The sequence below is a fragment of the Cherax quadricarinatus genome, chromosome 95 (genome assembly GCF_038502225.1).
Source record: "Cherax quadricarinatus isolate ZL_2023a chromosome 95, ASM3850222v1, whole genome shotgun sequence".
Taxonomy (NCBI): Eukaryota; Metazoa; Arthropoda; class Malacostraca; order Decapoda; family Parastacidae; genus Cherax; species Cherax quadricarinatus.
In genome coordinates this window covers 1,835,513-1,854,691 of record NC_091386.1, presented here as the reverse complement: position 1 = coordinate 1,854,691, position 19,179 = coordinate 1,835,513, and the positions used below count along the sequence as shown (strand labels likewise).

General features: G+C 37.1%; 1 protein-coding gene across 12 annotated transcripts in view; it reads left to right on the top strand.

The window, feature by feature from the left end:
* LOC128703925 (tyrosine-protein kinase Src64B) overlaps positions 1–16,388 on the top strand; it is a 134,361-nt gene extending 117,973 nt beyond the window's left edge. For 7 of the 12 annotated variants that reach the window (XM_053798809.2, XM_053798808.2, XM_053798806.2 and 4 more), the window contains one exon: positions 7,855–16,388. In XM_053798809.2, coding sequence (XP_053654784.1) covers positions 7,855–8,069 — 215 coding nt within the window. In that variant the 3' untranslated portion in view covers positions 8,070–16,388. The other 5 variants (XR_011394681.1, XR_008409389.2, XR_008409388.2 and 2 more) reach the window with 5 other exon arrangements.
* Positions 16,389–19,179: the final 2,791 nt, after the last annotated feature.

The following is a 19,179-nucleotide window of genomic DNA, read 5'->3' as shown; positions in this document are numbered from 1 at the left end:
CCCCTCTTTCATACATTTATTAAACAAAAGTACCAACCACTCCAACACTATATCCCCCCCTGCTTTTAACATTTCTGTCATGATCCCATCAGTTCCAGCTGCTTTAACCCCTTTCATTCTACGTAATGCCTCACGTACCTCCCCCACACTTACATTCTGCTCTTCTTCACTCCTAAAAGATGGTATACCTCCCTGGCCAGTGCATGAAATTACCACCTCCCTTTCTTCCTCAACATTTAAAAGTTCCTCAAAATATTCTCGCCATCTACCTAATACCTCCCTCTCGCCATCTACTAACTCCCCTACTCTATTTTTAACTGACAAATCCATACTTTCCCTAGGCTTTCTTAACTTGTTTAACTCACTCCAAAATTTTTTCTTATTTTCATTAAAATTTCTTGACAGTGCCTCTCCCACTCCGTCATCTGCTCTCCTTTTGCACTCTCTTCACCTTTCTTTTACTCTCCATATACTCTGCTTTTCTTATAACACTTTTGCTTTGTAAATACCTCTCATACGCTACCTTTTTCTCTTTTATCACACCCTTTACTTCATCATTCCACCAGTCACTCCTCTTTCCTCCTGCACCCACCCTCCTATAACCACAAACTTCTGCCCCGCATTCTAATACTGCATTTTTATTTTTTTTTTTTTTTTTCAACAAGTCGGCCGTCTCCCACCGAGGCAGGGTGACCCAAAAAAGAAAGAAAATCCCCCAAAAGAAAATACTTTCATCATCATTCAACACTTTCACCACACTCACACATTATCACTGTTTTTGCAGAGGTGCTCAGAATACAACAGTTTAGAAGCATACACATATAAAGATACACAACATATCCCTCCAAACTGCCAATATCCCAAACCCCTCCTTTAAAGTGCAGGCATTGTACTTCACATTTCCAAGACTCAAGTCCGACTATATGAAAATAACCGGTTTCCCTGAATCCCTTCACTAAATATTACCCTGCTCACACTCCAACAGATCGTCAGGTCCCAAGTACCATTCGTCTCCATTCACTCCTATCTAACACGCTCACGCACGCTTGCTGAAAGTCCAAGCCCCTCGCCCACAAAACCACCTTTACCCCCTCTCTCCAACCCTTTCGAGGACGACCCCTACCCTGCCTTCCTTCCCCTATATATATATATATTTTTTTTTTTTTTTCAACAAGTCGGCCGTCTCCCACCGAGGCAGGGTGACCCAAAAAAGAAAGAAAATCCCCAAAAAGAAAATACTTTCATCATCATTCAACACTTTCACCACACTCGCACATTATCACTGTTTTTGCAGAGGTGCTCAGAATACAACAGTCTAGAAGCATACACATATAAAGATACACAACATATCCCTCCAAACTGCCAATATCCCAAACCCCTCCTTTAAAGTGCAGGCATTGTACTTCCCATTTCCAGGACTCAAGTCCGACTATATGAAAATAACCGGTTTCCCTGAATCCCTTCACTAAATATTACCCTGCTCACACTCCAACAGATCGTCAGGTCCCAAGTACCATTCGTCTCCATTCACTCCTATCTAACACGCTCACGCACGCTTGCTGGAAGTCCAAGCCCCTTACCCACAAAACCTCCTTTACCCCCTCTCTCCAACCCTTTCGAGGACGACCCATACCCCGCCTTCCTTCCCCTATAGATTTATATGCTTTCCATGTCATTCTACTTTGATCCATTCTCTCTAAATGACCAAACCACCTCAACAACCCCTCTTCTGCCCTCTGACTAATACTTTTATTAACTCCACACCTTCTCCTAATTTCCACACTCCGAATTTTCTGCATAATATTTACACCACACATTGCCCTTAAACAGGACATCTCCACTGCCTCCAACCGTCTCCTCGCTGCTGCATTTACCACCCAAGCTTCACACCCATATAAGAGTGTTGGTATTACTATACTTTCATACATTCCCTTCTTTGCCTCCATAGATAACGTTTTTTGACTCCACATATACCTCAATGCACCACTCACCTTTTTTCCCTCATCAATTCTATGATTAACCTCATCCTTCATAAATCCATCCGCCGACACGTCAACTCCCAAGTATCTGAAAACATTCACTTCTTCCATACTCCTCCTCCCCAATTTGATATCCAATTTTTCTTTATCTAAATCATTTGACACCCTCATCACCTTACTCTTTTCTATGTTCACTTTCAACTTTCTACCTTTACACACATTCCCAAACTCATCCACTAACCTTTGCAATTTTTCTTTAGAATCTCCCATAAGCACAGTATCATCAGCAAAAAGTAACTGTATCAATTCCCATTTTGAATTTGATTCCCCATAATTTAATCCCACCACTCTCCCAAACACCCTAGCATTTACTTCCTTTACAACCCCATCTATAAATATATTAAACAACCATGGTGACATTACACATCCCTGTCTAAGACCTACTTTTACCGGGAAGTAGTCTCCCTCTCTTCTACACACCCTAACCTGAGCCTCACTATCCTCATAAAAACTCTTTACAGCATTTAATAACTTACCACCTATTCCATATACTTGCAACATCTGCCACATTGCTCCTCTATCCACTCTATCATATGCCTTTTCTAAATCCATAAATGCAATAAAAACTTCCCTATCTTTATCTAAATACTGTTCACATATATGCTTCAATGTAAACACCTGATCTACACATCCCCTACCCACTCTAAAACCTCCTTGCTCATCCGCAATCCTACATTCTGTCTTACCTCTAATTCTTTCAATTATAACCCTACCGTACACTTTTCCTGGTATACTCAGTAAGCTTATTCCTCTATAATTTTTACAGTCTCTTTTGTCCCCTTTCCCTTTATATAAAGGGACTATACATGCTCTCTGACAATCCCTAGGTACCTTCCCCTCTTTCATACATTTATTAAACAAAAGTACCAACCACTCCAACACTATATCCCCCCCTGCTTTTAACATTTCTGTCATGATCCCATCAGTTCCAGCTGCTTTACCCCCTTTCATTTTACGTAATGCCTCGCGTACCTCCCCCACACTTACATTCTGCTCTTCTTCACTCCTAAAAGATGGTATACCTCCCTGACCAGTGCATGAAATTACTGCCTCTGTTTCTTCCTTAACATTTAAAAGTTCCTCAAAATATTCTCGCCATCTACCCAATACCTCCATCTCCCCATCTACTAACTCCCCTACTCTGTTTTTAACTGACAAATCCATATTTTCCCTAGGCTTTCTTAACTTGTTTAACTCACTCCAAAATTTTTTTCTTATTTTCATTAAAATTTCTTGACAGTGCCTCTCCCACTCTATCATCTGCACTCCTTTTGCACTCTCTCACCACTCTCTTTACCTTTCTTTTACTCTCCATATACTCTGCTCTTCTTATAACACTTCTGCTTTGTAAAAACCTCTCATAAGCTACCTTTTTCTCTTTTATCACACCCTTTACTTCATCATTCCACCAATCACTCCTCTTTCCTCCTGCCCCCACCCTCCTATAACCACAAACTTCTGCCCCACATTCTAATACTGCATTTTTAAAACTATTCCAACCCTCTTCAACCCCCCCACTACTCATCTTTGCACTAGCCCACCTTTCTGCCAATAGTCGCTTATATCTCACCCGAACTTCCTCCTTCCTTAGTTTATACACTTTCACCTCCCTCTTACTTGTTGTTGCCACCTTCCTCTTTTCCCATCTACCTCTTACTCTAACTGTAGCTACAACTAAATAATGATCCGATATATCAGTTGCCCCTCTATAAACATGTACATCCTGGAGCCTACCCATCAACCTTTTATCCACCAATACATAATCTAATAAACTACTTTCATTACGTGCTACATCATACCTTGTATATTTATTTATCCTCTTTTTCATAAAATATGTATTACGTATTACCAAATTTCTTTCTACACATAGCTCAATTAAAGGCTCCCCATTTACATTTACCCCTGGCACCCCAAATTTACCTACTACTCGTTCCATAACATTTTTACCCACTTTAGCATTGAAATCCCCAACCACCATTACTCTCACACTTGATTCAAAACTCCCCACGCATTCACTCAACATTTCCCAAAATCTCTCTCTCTCCTCTACACTTCTCTCTTCTCCAGGTGCATACACGCTTATTATAACCCACTTTTCACATCCAATCTTTATTTTACTCCACATAATCCTTGAATTTATACATTTATAGTCTCTCTTTTCCTGCCATGGCTTATCCTTCAACATTATTGCTACTCCTTCTTTAGCTCTAACTCTATTTGAAACCCCTGACCTAATCCCATTTATTCCTCTCCACTGAAACTCTCCCACCCCCTTCAGCTTTGTTTCACTTAAAGCCAGGACATCCAGCTTCTTCTCATTCATAACATCCACAATCATCTCTTTCTTATCATCTGCACAACATCCACGCACATTCAGACTTCCCACTTTGACAATTTTCTTCTTCTTATTCTTTTTAGTAATCTTTACAGGAAAAGGGGTTACTAGCCCATTGTTCCCGGCATTTTAGTTGACTTTTACAACACGCATGGCTTACGGAGGAAAGATTCTTATTCCACTTCCCCATGGATATAAAAGGAAAATTAATAAGACCAAGAACTATTAAGATAAAATCAAAGAAAACTCAGATGAGTGTGTATAAATAAATGTGTACATGTATGTGTAGTGTGACCTAAGTGTAAGTAGAAGTAGCAAGACATGCCTGTAATCTTGCATATTTATGAGACAGACAAAAGACATCAGCAATCCTACCATCATGTAAAACAATCACAGGCTTCGTTTTACACTCACTTGGCAGGACGGTAGTACCTCCCTGGGTGGTTGCTGTCTACCAACCTACTACCTATAAAAAAAAATATATATATATATATATATTTGCGTTGCTCTTGACTTTCATTTTCCCATGAGAGAAAATGGGAATTCACATTTTATTGGGGTGAAAATTGAAGGTCACTTGAGCACCCCAGAATTTTGTAAATTTGCTATTGAATTTTTTTTTAAAGTAAAACATTACTGGATAAGACAATAAAATATGAAATTTGAAATTTTATGAACCACCCTAATATTCATGCAAGTATGACATTCAAAGTAGCACGTTCGTAATGCTTAAAAGTCTTCAACAGTAGCAGCAGGTATTTAAAATATCTTCAAAAAATTCGTTGGTGAGGTCAGCCTTTCAAGGAAAGTTAACTCAGTGGTGTCGATGGCTTGGGTTGTACTAAGGTACATTATCGGTGGGTATTGGCTAATTTTAATATTACCAGTATTGGTTAATTTTGATGGTATCAGTATTAGCCTAGAATTGTGTATCATTATAGGTATCAGCAAAAATTTAGTTGTTGACCCATCTCTTATTAGTGATGTATGAATACACTGCTTAATGTTTGATGTAATTCTTTGTTTACTTTGCTTTGTTAACTTTCTTTGTATTTAAAAGCAAGATTGTATTGGAATACCCCATGATTTGTTAAGAGTATTAAAATGCTTAGCCATTATTATTGTCGCCAAAAATAGCAAACTTACTGTACGTACATTATGTATCGTGCAGTATATCCTTCGTGCTTTTCAAATAAAAAATTGTTGCTTTTATTCTTAAGTGTAAAATCAAAACATCTCTTATGCCTTAATAATCATTTATTTCTTCTTTATGCATTATCTTATGCTGCTTGCTTTGTCTATACTGCTTGCAATGCTGTCTTTGCCACATAGGGATGAACAACCGGGAGGTGATAGAGCGAGTGCAAGCAGGTTACCGGATGGCCAAGCCTCCTAGATGTCCGGATGAATTATACAAGGCGATGCTCCACTGCTGGGACAAGGATCCTGACCACCGACCCACCTTTGACTTCTTGCATCACTTCTTCGATGACTACCAGGTCTCCTCCGAAATACCCTATCGCGACATCCACGACTAATAACAACATGACCCCTGCCTGACCTCCACCCTCTTATTCAGACCCTCCCAGGCCAGGACAACCTGGGTAATAAACAGTCAGTAAGTTTTTGTAATTGGTCACCCAGAATATGTAGCTGGGTAAGGTTCATAAAATGAACCCTAAAAAGTCAACTTAACTTTAATATGGTGGAGGGTAGCGGTAACTAGGGACACATTTATTCACAGCAAAAGCATCTCCTTATATTTGATAGTTGTGTGATAAGGATGACAATCCTTGTCATATTGGTATCAGATTAATGGCTGGGCTCATAAATGATACTTATATTTCTCTAGAGTTTTTCAAAATTCATTAAAAATTTTTACAATAATTCTGTTAATTATAATGAAATTATTCAAAACAATTTTAGATTGTGAAGCCTACGTGGAGATTTTGAATCACAACAAACACAGTTAACCATTTACACAGCCCAATAGTAGTACAGTAAGTCCTCAGTCAGTGTTGCAATTACATACCAATAAAGTTCAGTGTTGACTAGAACAGTGTAATGCAGAACCTGCGACAATGTTACATTGAGTCAGACAACAAACAAAGCAGCAGTGTGCCAACTACTCGTGCCTAAACACTAGTAACTTTCTGACGGAGTAATATTGTCTGGGGTCAACATTAACTGGGGACTTGCTGTATTAGTGTCACCCAACACGTCCTTCTCCTGCACCTTGCCATATCCCATATTTGCACCTCTTTTTGCAATTATCATTCTTTTGTGATTCATTTTTGTAGTTTCTGTGCAAGACTGATTTTCTCAGCATAAACAAGAAAATTAGTCTTCGTTCATAATACTGTGTTAAGTGTAGTGAGTGTAGTATATGGTATCTTATATATATGTTTTGATAACACTGGTTTAAAATTTATTTTCAATGCATAAATAAAAAGTAGTGGTCTGCTTTGATATTAGGAAATGGCCTTTCTAAAAATGTATAGATTTTTACTGCAGTATTATTTATTGAACATATGCTAATTTTTCATTAGTTTTCAGCATACTTAGAAAGTTTGCTTGTCAAATATACGGTAAAACTATTAATAAACAGAAGGAGATAATTTTGGTCCAGGTCGAACCAAAACATCATCATGAGTTTCAGTCACCTATGTGCAGGTTTTTTGTGTGTGTATCCAGAGGAATGCAAAAGGCTATTATTTTTAAAGTTAATGTGGAATTTAAATGAGATAACAGTATGCATTAAGCCAAAGAAAAGTGCTTTTGTGGTTTCTCGGGTGACAGTGTTTAGGTGGAAACCGGCAGGTGAATTCCAAAATAGCATTAAAAAGAGGGACTGTAGAAGGAATATGATAAAAAATTTTATGTACTCTGAGCCATTCAAGAGGGTGGGGAGGGGGGTGTGCCTTGATACTGATGAAGGGCTCTTGATCCAAGTAATGGGAGCCACTTTTTCCCTTCCTCATCAAACCTGATTCCTCCTCCCTCTTCCCATTCTGGAGATGCTGTATGACTCCTGCGGGTCCCCCACTTACCCGTGAATATTAACAATCGATTTGGGACTCTAGTGAATATACTGTACAGCTGTACTGTACTAATTACGTCAGGTTAGGTAAGGTTTGTCAGAAAACAGGAGAAGTGTTTTCTGATATGGGTCTTAGTCATGTGATGACCCACAGCTGGAGCTTATCTGGCCAAGGCCTTCCACTGGCTTTCCAGTCCCCCCCCCCCCTTTAAAAGCCATGGTTATAATTACAGTTACTTTATTTAGTGTACTAAGCTAGACAGCGACAGTTGGCCATCAGTATTATGTAGGGATGTTAAACCAGTGAAGTTCTCCATTGTATGGTTGCTCCTTGCTTTGCTCGCTATGTTGCTTCTATGGGTGTAGTATGGCCACCTGTTGAAAATTATTCAACGATTTTTTATTTAACTTTTTAATTTTTTTTTATTTTTACATTTCAGGGATGACCAATCGAGAGGTTGCAGAGTCTGTACCCAATGGTTACCGCATGGGTAAACCAATTAATCATTACTGTCCTGATCATCTCTATGAAATCATGTGTCTGTGCTGGACGTTGGATCCTGTACAAAGACCTACGTTTTCACACTTGTTTGCTCACTTCGCAGACTTTGATATAGCCTCTGAGGTGTCTTATGCAGAATCCAGCTCTGCTTAATAAAAAAGAATGTAGGTTCAGGGAGTACTCACTTCTAGCAGTTCTAATACACACTGGTTAATTTTCTAAGGTACCCATATACAAATACATTAGTGTGTATTATGATAGTTATCAGGAGATTTATTCAGATATACACTGTGATATGTGTATTCATTGACCTTATACATCATTATGAAAGAAGGATTTAGGTGCAAAAAATATCAGGTTAGGTTTAGGCTGATCATTTGTGTGTATGTGATTGTAATTATTGATTTGTATATAGTTGTGTGATTTATGTGCATGTACAATATGTATATATACATACATATATATGTCAGTGTTTCCACTGGCAGGTGCCCTTTGCACAGTTTACAAAAAAGTGTTGCACAAAAAATTTAACTTAGCAAGTCCTTTCCTAAATACAAAAAAATCCTAGTTTCGACCCCACCAAATAATTTTTTCTAAATGTCTGTTTCTGAGTCTTATGATAGGTATAAAAAGCTTCTGGCAGAGTACTGTAATTACTTTTTATGTGATGTTGCTGTATGAATGAATTTGGCTCAAGGTGTTGCCCAATGATAAATAATCGTCTGGAAGTGTAACGTAAAACCCACATGGCGGCAGAAGGAAAGAGGAAAATAGGAACTCGTATATTTTGATCGTCCACTGTGGTTCTCTCTACTATATCTATTAAAGAGAACCTCTGGTTAAGTCGGAAATATATAGCTTCCATTTCACCCTGTGTTTCCTTCTGTTGCTATGTAGGATTTTGTGTTATTTTGATAAGTGTTCATGGCACTCGTACCATTATATTGTCTCGGAGACTGCATTCATTTACGAAGAAATAAACTTATTATTTTATTATTATTAGAGTTATGCTTGTGACAGAGCATCTCAGCAGATTTTAACTCTACAGTTCAGGGGTATACTATTGTGAACAAAAAATAAATTACTAAAATAATGTATGGTATTGAGTAATAGGAAAAACAGCAGAACCCTGTATGTGTGTGTCTGTATTCACCTCTTTGTGGTTGCAGAGTTTAAGTCATAGCTCCTGGTGTGTGCGTGTGTGCACACAAGCGGATAAGTGCATGTGTGTATTTTGTGTGTACTTGGTGAGTTGTACCTACAGGCATTGAGCATTTCTTGGCACTGTCTCTGAAATCTTCACTCAGTTGTCACAGTAGGTTTATGTCCTCATGGACTCGTATAATATTTTCTTACAAATCCACGTATGGAGTTTGCATCAAAGTAATGACTGCCAGTATGCCAGGGATGAGCACTCATCCCTTCACAAGAAACAATACTTGTATTGAAAAAGCTTAAAATTCATATAATACAACATAGTTTATTTGAACATAGGTAATTCAGCTGCTTGTTGGCATGTGTTTGATAGTTCAACTACCAATTGACACCCTGGCAATGCTGTCACTGGCTACAGTAGCATGTTGTATAAAGTGACCTAGGATAGGCTACACTATGCTGGCATACATCACACTCGATTACCTATTCACTAAGCTCATTCCACTTGTTCACAGCTATGCTGAAAAGTTATTTCGTAATATGCCTGTGGCTCATTTGGTTGTTTGCCTTTCATCTGTTCCTTTTTGTTCTTTTCTCTTCTCTGTTAAATATTGTGTTATCCCTGTGAGTACACCTGAGTGAGTATCTTGCATGTTGTGAATGTATCACTCCCCTAATCCCACTCTCCTGCAGTGATGAGGTTCAGCTCTTTCAGCCTTGTTAGGCAGGAGGACACAGTGCAACTACTGTGATATTTTATTGTGGCAACGTTTCTCCAGGAGCTTTATCAAGCCATTAACAGCTTTACAAAGCTCCTGGAGAGCATAACATTGCTACAATAAAATGTCACATTAGTTGCGCTTGTGTCCTTTTTACCTAACATTTTGTCAGTAATTCTGCCATCTTTTAGCCTTTCCATGTAGTACATGTCTTTTGGCTCCAGTACAAGTCTTTTGACAAACCTCTGAACTTTTTCAAACTTTTTCATCTTGACTGTTTAGGGGCTCCGTGTTGGTGCTGCACACTCTAGGATTGGCCTTCAATATGTCTTGGAGTACAGTATCTTGAAGAGTGTCTGTGTGGGTGGGGAAGAGTAGGGTCATCATTATGTGCATGTGTATATTCATAGCTACTATGTTCATGTGTGTGTTCATGTCTGTGTGTATATGTGTGTGTGCATGCAAAGGTAAGGAAAAGGGGACTTGCCTATCTATATCTTTTGACAGTGTACAGTGTATTAATATAAATGCATATGTACTTGCATAGGCACAAGGGGCTAGTAACACCTTCTGCTGTATATATTACTAAATTTAAAAGGAAAAACTTGCGTTTTTCTTTTTGGGTCACCCTGCCTTGGTGGGATGCAACCGGTTTGTTGAAAGATGACCTCCTTGCATGTGGTAAAATATATTTGTCCATGGAAATATATGATTAAATGATTATGTTATTTAGTGTTCTCTTAAAAGCATCTGGGGGTTGATAAGGATAATGTTTTTTACTTATAAACATCTGCAAAATTTTAGGTCTTATTAGAGTTGAGGTTATGGGATTTCCATTATTATGGTGCAGTAATGCTATTTAAATTACAGTACATTTATGACTGGTTTAGGTGTGGCTCAGGCTAGGAAAAGTACAGTGGACCCCCGGTTTACGATATTATTTCATTCCAGAAGTATGTTCAGGTGCCAGTACTGAACGAATTTGTTCCCATAAGGAATATTGTGAATTAGATTAGTCCATTTCAGACCCCCAAACATACACGTGCAAACGCACTTACATAAAAACACTTACATAATTGGTCGCATTGGGAGGTGATCGTAAAGCGGGGGTCCACTGTACATGTTTTTCAACTTGGGAAATTCACCCTTTGCTAAGCATTCCATTCTAATGTAAGAAGAGAACGTACATTTTAGGAGTAGCAACATGAGCTTTTCACTGCATAAATATTAGGCACGATCATTTAATAGTTACCAAAAATTGTCGCATACGAAGAACCGATGATGTTCTCATCCTCATTGCTAACAGTTATCTTCATTTTGTGTAATACAAAGAAGGGATAAATATATTTTTAATTCCAGCTTGAAATCATGGACTTTTTTTTCTAAAGTTTAGCATCCATAAGCTAAAAAAAATAATTTACTTACAATTGCTTCAAAAATAATATAACAGTAGAGAAATAAATCTAATTCAAAAGTAATGCATTGATAAATTAAAGTAAGGTTTAATTTGCACAAGAAGTTAGTGCGTACAAATGCTTCATCTGTCTAAATAAGTTTACCTGAAGATTTTGTATTCACATAACTGTTTTGTGGGTGTGATCTAATATTTGTCTGTCATTTCAGTACAAACAAGGAATTCAAAGAGCAGTTTATAGATCTGATATATAACCAAGTTTATTAGAGTGATGGGAGGCCTAATCTCAGTTATTACATAAAAAACATACCCGTCAATACTCTCTCAGCGTTCACTTGAAACAAATGAAATTAGGCAAAAATTTTATTTATCACTAGTGCATATAGGGTTTGACATATTAGAAATTTACATATGTATTCAAAATTATTGTACACACTGATAACATTATTGAATAACAGTAATTTCTAATGAAGTGAGTACTTCTTGGAAGGTTTCAACTGTAGAGTGAATGGACTCATAATATTTGTGAGTTTATGTGACCTTGTGGGTTCATGAGTTGGTCAAGTCAGGTAGAGGTCCAACGGAGAAGTTGGTAATTAATGCAGAGAACTACTGAAGAGCTTTCCTTCGGCAACACCCAGAACCTAATTACTATAGCAGGAAAAATATTTTTTTCAAGCAGTGAATATATTTAAAAGAGTACTTTCTTAATATTATTGAACGAGACCATGGTAAGGTCATGAACTAGTTGCATTAGGCTTCAGTAATTCAGCATTTAGTGTGAGATTTGTCACTGTTAACAGCAGTTCTGCACATCTAATGCCTGAAGTTGTATTGTCCTTGATAGAAAAGTCTGTGTATTGAAGAAGGTAATGACTCGAAAGGAAATTTGCAAGAAATGTGTTAGATGATGTGAGTATGTAAATTGCAACACACCAAAATGAGAAGCTTTTCCTCTTTATATATTTTATATGGTAATGCAGTCCAGACTTGTGGTAAAATTTACTGTCAGGTACTAGCAATGGCTTCAAGTGAAGCTGGTGTTAGATCAGTGAGTTGTCTGTCGCCTTTCCTATCTTCTTAAAATGCATGTTGTCTCACATGATCAGAATTTGTAAAGTTGGGAGAATCTCCCAGGGGTCCATGTAATCCATATATTTATAACTGCAAGTCTTCCTTAACCTATTAGTAAGACTGCATTGTATAGTAAACTAAGTTCATTACAGCAATGTTCTAGTTTTATGTGATGGGTATTTATTGCAGTGATCAACACACTTTGAATGTAAATCTGTAAATTCTAAATATATAAAAATATGTGGCTCATCATAGTCATCATTGAACAGAAATTAACTGTCCAAGAAGAAAATGTTGGAACATGATGTTTCTGGTGGAAATACCTGAGACGTGGATGGAACGGGAAATACCCGAGACGTGGATGAAATGGGAAATACCCGAGATGTGGATGGAACGGGAAATACCCGAGACGTGGATGAAATGGGAAATACCCGGCACATAGATGGAACGGTGCATTGCCGACAAGCATGAAGACAAAGAAACAAATTACAAGACGAGCTTTTACTGAAACATTTCACTCTATGTAGAGCTTTCTTAAGTCTTGCCAAAGCTCTACACAGTGAAACACTACCCCCACCAAAGCTTGTTCTGCAACTTGTGTTTTCGTCTTCATTCCTAAGATATGTTAAACTTAACGGCATTTACCACATAGCTTCTTGAAGCAAGATGTGTGAGGTGGTAGTTGCTATTCCTGAGGCATATACATGCTTTGGTAAAGGATATTTTTCCTTGTAGCTCACACTGGTGTTTAGGAGTCTTCTATGTTTATTGTCACTTGTGCAATTCCTAAAGTTAGTGTGAGTTATAGTTATTTTTTACCAGACAGGAACAAAGAAGCCAGTGCTTTAAATTGCATGTTTCTTTCTCTTCCTTAGACTGTGTACAGTACATTTATAGATACATTTAAGTCATTATTACCAAAGCTGTCATTGTTTGTACATTGAGAATATTGTAACCAGAGTAGGAGTCACCACAAATGATAATCATTTTCATGATTAATGTTAGGTAGAATGGCTACAATGGCAATGGATACAAATATTAAAGGACTTGGTGTTAGGGAAGATTACCTTGCACCATAGTCTAAGAACAGGGTCTCCACCCCAGAGTTTCTATTGGATTCTAACCATTTATTTGAAGGTATATATACAGTAAAGATTTTTGTGCAGATGCAAAAATTAATTGTTGTATCCCTCAAAACAAAAGTCATTAGAAGTTAGGTTCATTCTTCACCAAGTAATCTGTGCCTACAGATTCCAATAGTCCAAGCAACATTTATCCTGGGAGGCAGTAGCTACCTACTCGGTAAACAACCTCACAGCTTCTTGTCCTGAACAAATGTCGTGTTGTCAAATTTAAATTTTTTTTTTAATATATTTTGATTTTTTTTTTTTTGTGGGGAGAGGTATTGCACAGAACTGTAATTTAGGGTTTTAAGCAATATTAAAACAATTTATTAATCTGGGACAAGGAGCTCTGAGGTCCGGAGACTGCCCTTGCTCGTTCTTCATACATTTCTCCAAAGAATACAGAGTTTCTGGCTGTACATACTTACCATAAGTGGGATTTTCCTTTTTGTAGAGAATAACACACATTTAATTTGAGAGAGAGAGAGGGGGGGGTCACAAATAAGTATATGAAGTGTAATGTTTTTATAGTGATAACACATTTTTCTTTTTCAATGTGTAGGTGCTGACTGACAGACCTGAAACATGACATAAGTAGACTAAATTAGAAATTGCCGTTTTTTTTATTTTGCTTTATAGACTGTTTAAATCATAATTTAATACTCGAGCGACTTCTCATTGCTTTCCTTACTGTGTTATGAACCTTGTTATTCCTTGCCGGTGCATAATTCTCATCATCAGTACACATTTCATACTTATACTTACACTCACTCAGCATCTGGATGTCAACACCCAGCAAGTTTTATACATAATGGAAATAAGTCACTTTGACTTTTTTGGGTTATCCTACGTAATTTACACACCTTACCATTACAAATATTATCTCTCGGTCCACAGCAAAAGTTGACCCTGTGTACTCTTCATCAGAGTACTCATTACTTTAACTCCACATCTGTATGGAGGAAGTACGGCGTACTCTGATGCAGAGTGCGCAAGTTTGTATCCTGCTGTGGACTGAGATAATGTTTGTCAGTAATTCTGCCCATTTGCGAATTGTTAAGCGTATGTTTCCATGTATGATAATTGTACGTCTGTGTGCCTGTACCTAAATAAACTTGCTATACAACTGCTGCGATGAAAAGCAAGAGGAGGAAGTGCTAAAGCAACCATAAACAAAAACGGTGACACTAAACACAGACTCTGGGTTACCATGAGTATAGATCACTTCTCTTTTTATTATTATAATAATAATCTTCCCTTGACTAGGTTTACGTTTTCTTTTTTGATTATAATTGGTACATTAAAGGCATGTAAATGGAAAAAAATAAAAAACTTCCGATAAAATGGATTGTAAAACAAAGAAATGATACATAAATATTAAAAATGCTAAATTGATTTTATTTTCAGTGAAAAATGATTTGAAAACCACTAGTAAATTTATGCAACATTTTAAGGAAGGAAACTTTAAAATTTTTTTAATCTAGTGACGTGGAGGTGAAAATCTTCAGTTGCCAAAGAAGTGATGTAAAAACAAATTTGCAAAGTATTTTCAAATTAATAAAATTTAGGAAATTGATGGGCAGAGGATTTTGTATATCATTTAACTATTTTTTTTACCAAAATCTCAGTTTTTTACTCTGTAATCACAAATAGGTAATTATACATTCTGGTAGGTGATATGATTATGACATACAAAATATTCTGGGGCATTTAAAAGATAAACCACGACATCCTCTACCAGGAGAGAATCTAGGACAAGGAGCATGAATGGAAACTATGTAACTGGTTGACTCGGATGTCAGAGAACACGGCTTGTACATCTACAGTAAGTCCTCAACTTACATGCTGAGAATTTTCTGTATTGTGTGTAACATCATTATACACAATACAGAAGGTCCCTAACTTGTTCGTAAGTTGAAGACTTCTGTATTATGAATATTATACACAATTCAGGAGGTCGCCAATGTGTTTGTAAGTTGAGGACTTACTGTAGCTGGGTCAGAGAGACAGAGAACACTGATTGTAAATGGTTCAAGTCGGACCGAAACCTCATCATAAGCTCCTTTCTCCTATGTGCGAGTAATTTGTGTACACATCTAGTTGAGTCAGAGACACATCAGAGAACACTCCTTCAGTGAAACACTGGCAGTGAAGTGAAATGAGTTAGACGACAACATTGTAAAAAATAATTCCATAAAGGTTCAAATGTTAACCTTTTAATGTGATAGACGTAACCCACAAGAGTTTACCTGGAGTTTACCTGGAGAGAGTTCCGGGGGTCAACGCCCCCGCGGCCCGGTCTGAGACCAGGCCTCCTGGTGGATCAGAGTCAAGGCCAAGAAACAACAACTCACTATTTTACAAACTCGTGTATTTAGTAAATAGTTATTACATGCATACGCATATGCATCATTGTAGTTACAGGATTAGAATCTCACTTTTGGTGTTCCAATTTTGAATTATTTTATCATGAGTATTGAGGCAGTTGTAAATTGTAAACTATTTATGATCTGTAATTGAAAGAAGAGACACTATGAATGTAGATCTACTCCTGTAATTATAAATGGGTAATCATGAGTAGGTCCAGCCAGGTCTTGATAAGTGCAAATTCTGATTTAGTGTGAAATTAATTAATGCTAGTTTTCCCCAAACTCTTCAAACTGTGTGCAAAAATTACATATAATTCAAGTAGTGAGAATTTGAATAATGTGATCATTCCACAGGAGTCATTAGTCGCACTAATTGAGACCTAGCTGTAAGTGCACATGTATACATGCAGGCTTGCACTAGTTTGCATATGGATTCAGGTGCATGAGCACACTTGTACGCATATACATGCAGGTGTATGCACACACATGCTCACTAGCATTCTTTTTCATTGGTGCTCACTTCAAAAATAACCTTCGTGTCTGAATTTTCGAGGGAAGATTTTAATATTTATATATTAAAATAAATATTTAGGTGCAAAATTTGTAACATTTCCATATTTTTTTTTTTTATTTTATGGGAACCCCATTATTTCAGTTTTTATTTTGATTTTAGATGATAGCTGACAACAGTACATGACGTAACACGTTAATCTATGTCAGGTTCATTTTGTGTCATTTTTAATCCCTTACCTCAAGAGCATGCATATTTTAAACACTGAAAGTTGACAATAATGTGCATGGGGTAAGTAGAGTATTTAAATACATCACTTTCTAGGCTTATACAATTTCCTCGTGTAAAATTAAAATTTGACGGCTCGCTGAGGATTTTCGTTTTGACCAAAAACAAGAAGCATCAAATACAAAGATGTATAAAAAGTGATCTGGAGAAGTTCATTTATTTTTCTTGATAATTGATTAAATTGTAATCGCAGTATATGAGCAGACGGTTGTATAAGTCAGTGTCGTGGAGCCAAGCCAGGGTATACAGACCAGTACTCAGACCAGTATTGAGACCAGTACTCTCTAGTTAATGTGAATAATGTTCTAAATGTAACTTAGTTAGATGAATCCCTTTGTGCTGCTGATGTAAAACTAATGAGAATAAAAACAGATGAGGATGGAAAGGCTCCAAATACATCTGAACAAATTGCAAGATTGGTCCAATACATGGTTGCCAGAATTCAACTCCCCAGGAAGTGCAAGGTAATGGAAATTGTGGAAGGGGCAAGAAGATCAAACATGGATTATGGACTCAGGGGTCAGAGACTGCAGACTTCACTCCGAGAGAAAGACCTCTGGGTGAGCACAGTGCCCAGTATAAGGCCAGATAACACCTGCAGTCAGTGTTCATTTGGCAAATCCAAGATTAACCTTCAAGAATCTCGGTCATTTTGGACTCTATACAAATCTCAACTCCATCTTGGATTATGCAGTATGGAACCCACGCCTGAAAAAAAAAGTTTAGAAACTGGAGAAAGTGCAGAAAAATGTAACAGTACAAGCTACAAGGTCACTTGAATTGTGATGACTTTAGAGGACAAAATAACTAGGACAGACATAATAACATATAAAATGCTCAGAGGAATTGATAGGGAGGACAGAGACAAGCTGTTTGAGATTAACTTAGACGCAAGTACTCAGAGATAACTGGAAGTTAGTCACAGATGATCCACAGGAATGTTAGGAAGTGTTTCTTCAGTCAAAGTGGTCAGGAAATGGAATGATCTTGATAAGTAGTGGGCACAAATTCCATACATTGTTTCAAGAGTAGTTATGATGGGGCCCATGAGGTTATAAGAGAGTGACTGGCAAGCAGCAAGTTTAGAGGTGAAGCCAAGAGCTGAAACTGGACCCCTACAGCCACAAATAGGTGAGTGCAAATAAGTGGGTAGTGGTTGATTGAACAAATAAGTGAGTACAGTTGATTGAATGATGGTGAATATATTTCTTCATTTTTTAGCCACATAGGAAATGGCCATTGTTAATATATAGTGATGAGCTGTAAATATTGGTCACCAGTCACTGATTACTGCCCCATATATCATAAATAATTTGTTCAAAGATTTCAGTTACATAAAAAGGCAGGGCATTTTTCTCTAGTAAATGCCTACTAGATCTGAATAGTGTACTGTAGACAATATTGAATAAAAAAAAGACACAAGTTAGAGAAGCTTTTATTGGAAGAATTTCTCACTGTCAAGTGAGTGAAACCTTGGCTTGGTAAAGATGGTTTTGTAATGCGTGTTGTTTTTTTTGAGCTCCCACTGGTTAACACCGTCATGAATGTGTGATTGTACTTCGGCTGCCCTACCTGAATCTCAACAGTCGCTGCTAGTAGTATGAAACATAGTGTGATCTGTCATATTATGTTTCCTGGCTTGGCACTATGATACACACACACACACAGCCATACCTATACTAAACATATGAAGGCAATTCTAGTTGGCAGGCATTATTAGACCATTGACTGCAGCCCTTAAACATGAATATCTCCACATGGATTGCACTATCATTTGGCTTTCATGAATAATTCAATAAACTATAGAACATGTAAGTGTTTGGACACACACAGCTAGTCAGGTATGACACACACACACTGGCCCTGGTACTGTGTCTCAATCTCTCATAGCGGAAAGGGCTTATAAATTATAACACATTATATAGGTTTTAAAAGTCATGAATAGGCTTTATATCATATTATAATTTAGTGGCAAAGGCCTTTGCTCTAGGAAGAGAAGGAAGCTGTTCATGTAGATTATCTCTCACCTGTTCATTATTTATCATGCATTATGCTCTCATCTTCGATTAGAAAAAAAATCAGCCAGTCATGTCACTTTACCGTTTCATAATGTACCTCTCCTTAGCTACTTCCATAGAGCATCGACTTTAAAACTTGCTCTTGAGACGATGATGCTTCTTAAAACGTTGAGTCAGATCTAGAACTCTGAACAGTTCAGTAGTGACCTCCACAAAAGCTAGGTTTTACTGTGTACACCAGTGCCACTCTGTGGTTATAATTTTACCAGATACCTCTTTTTATATATATACAGAGGACCCTCAAATTTAGTCATGCCTTTTCTGTATGCAAAACTATTTTTATTATCTATAAAATGTATGTTTTGTTAATATTTCCCATAGGAAATAATGCAAATCCAATTAAATAATTCCAGACACCCAAAAATATTAACAAAAAATACATTTTATAGATAAAAATAGTTTTGCATACAGAAAAGGCACGACTAAATTCGAGGGTCCACTGTATATATATATATATATATATATATATATATATATATATATATAATATATATATATATAATATATATATATATATATATATATATATAT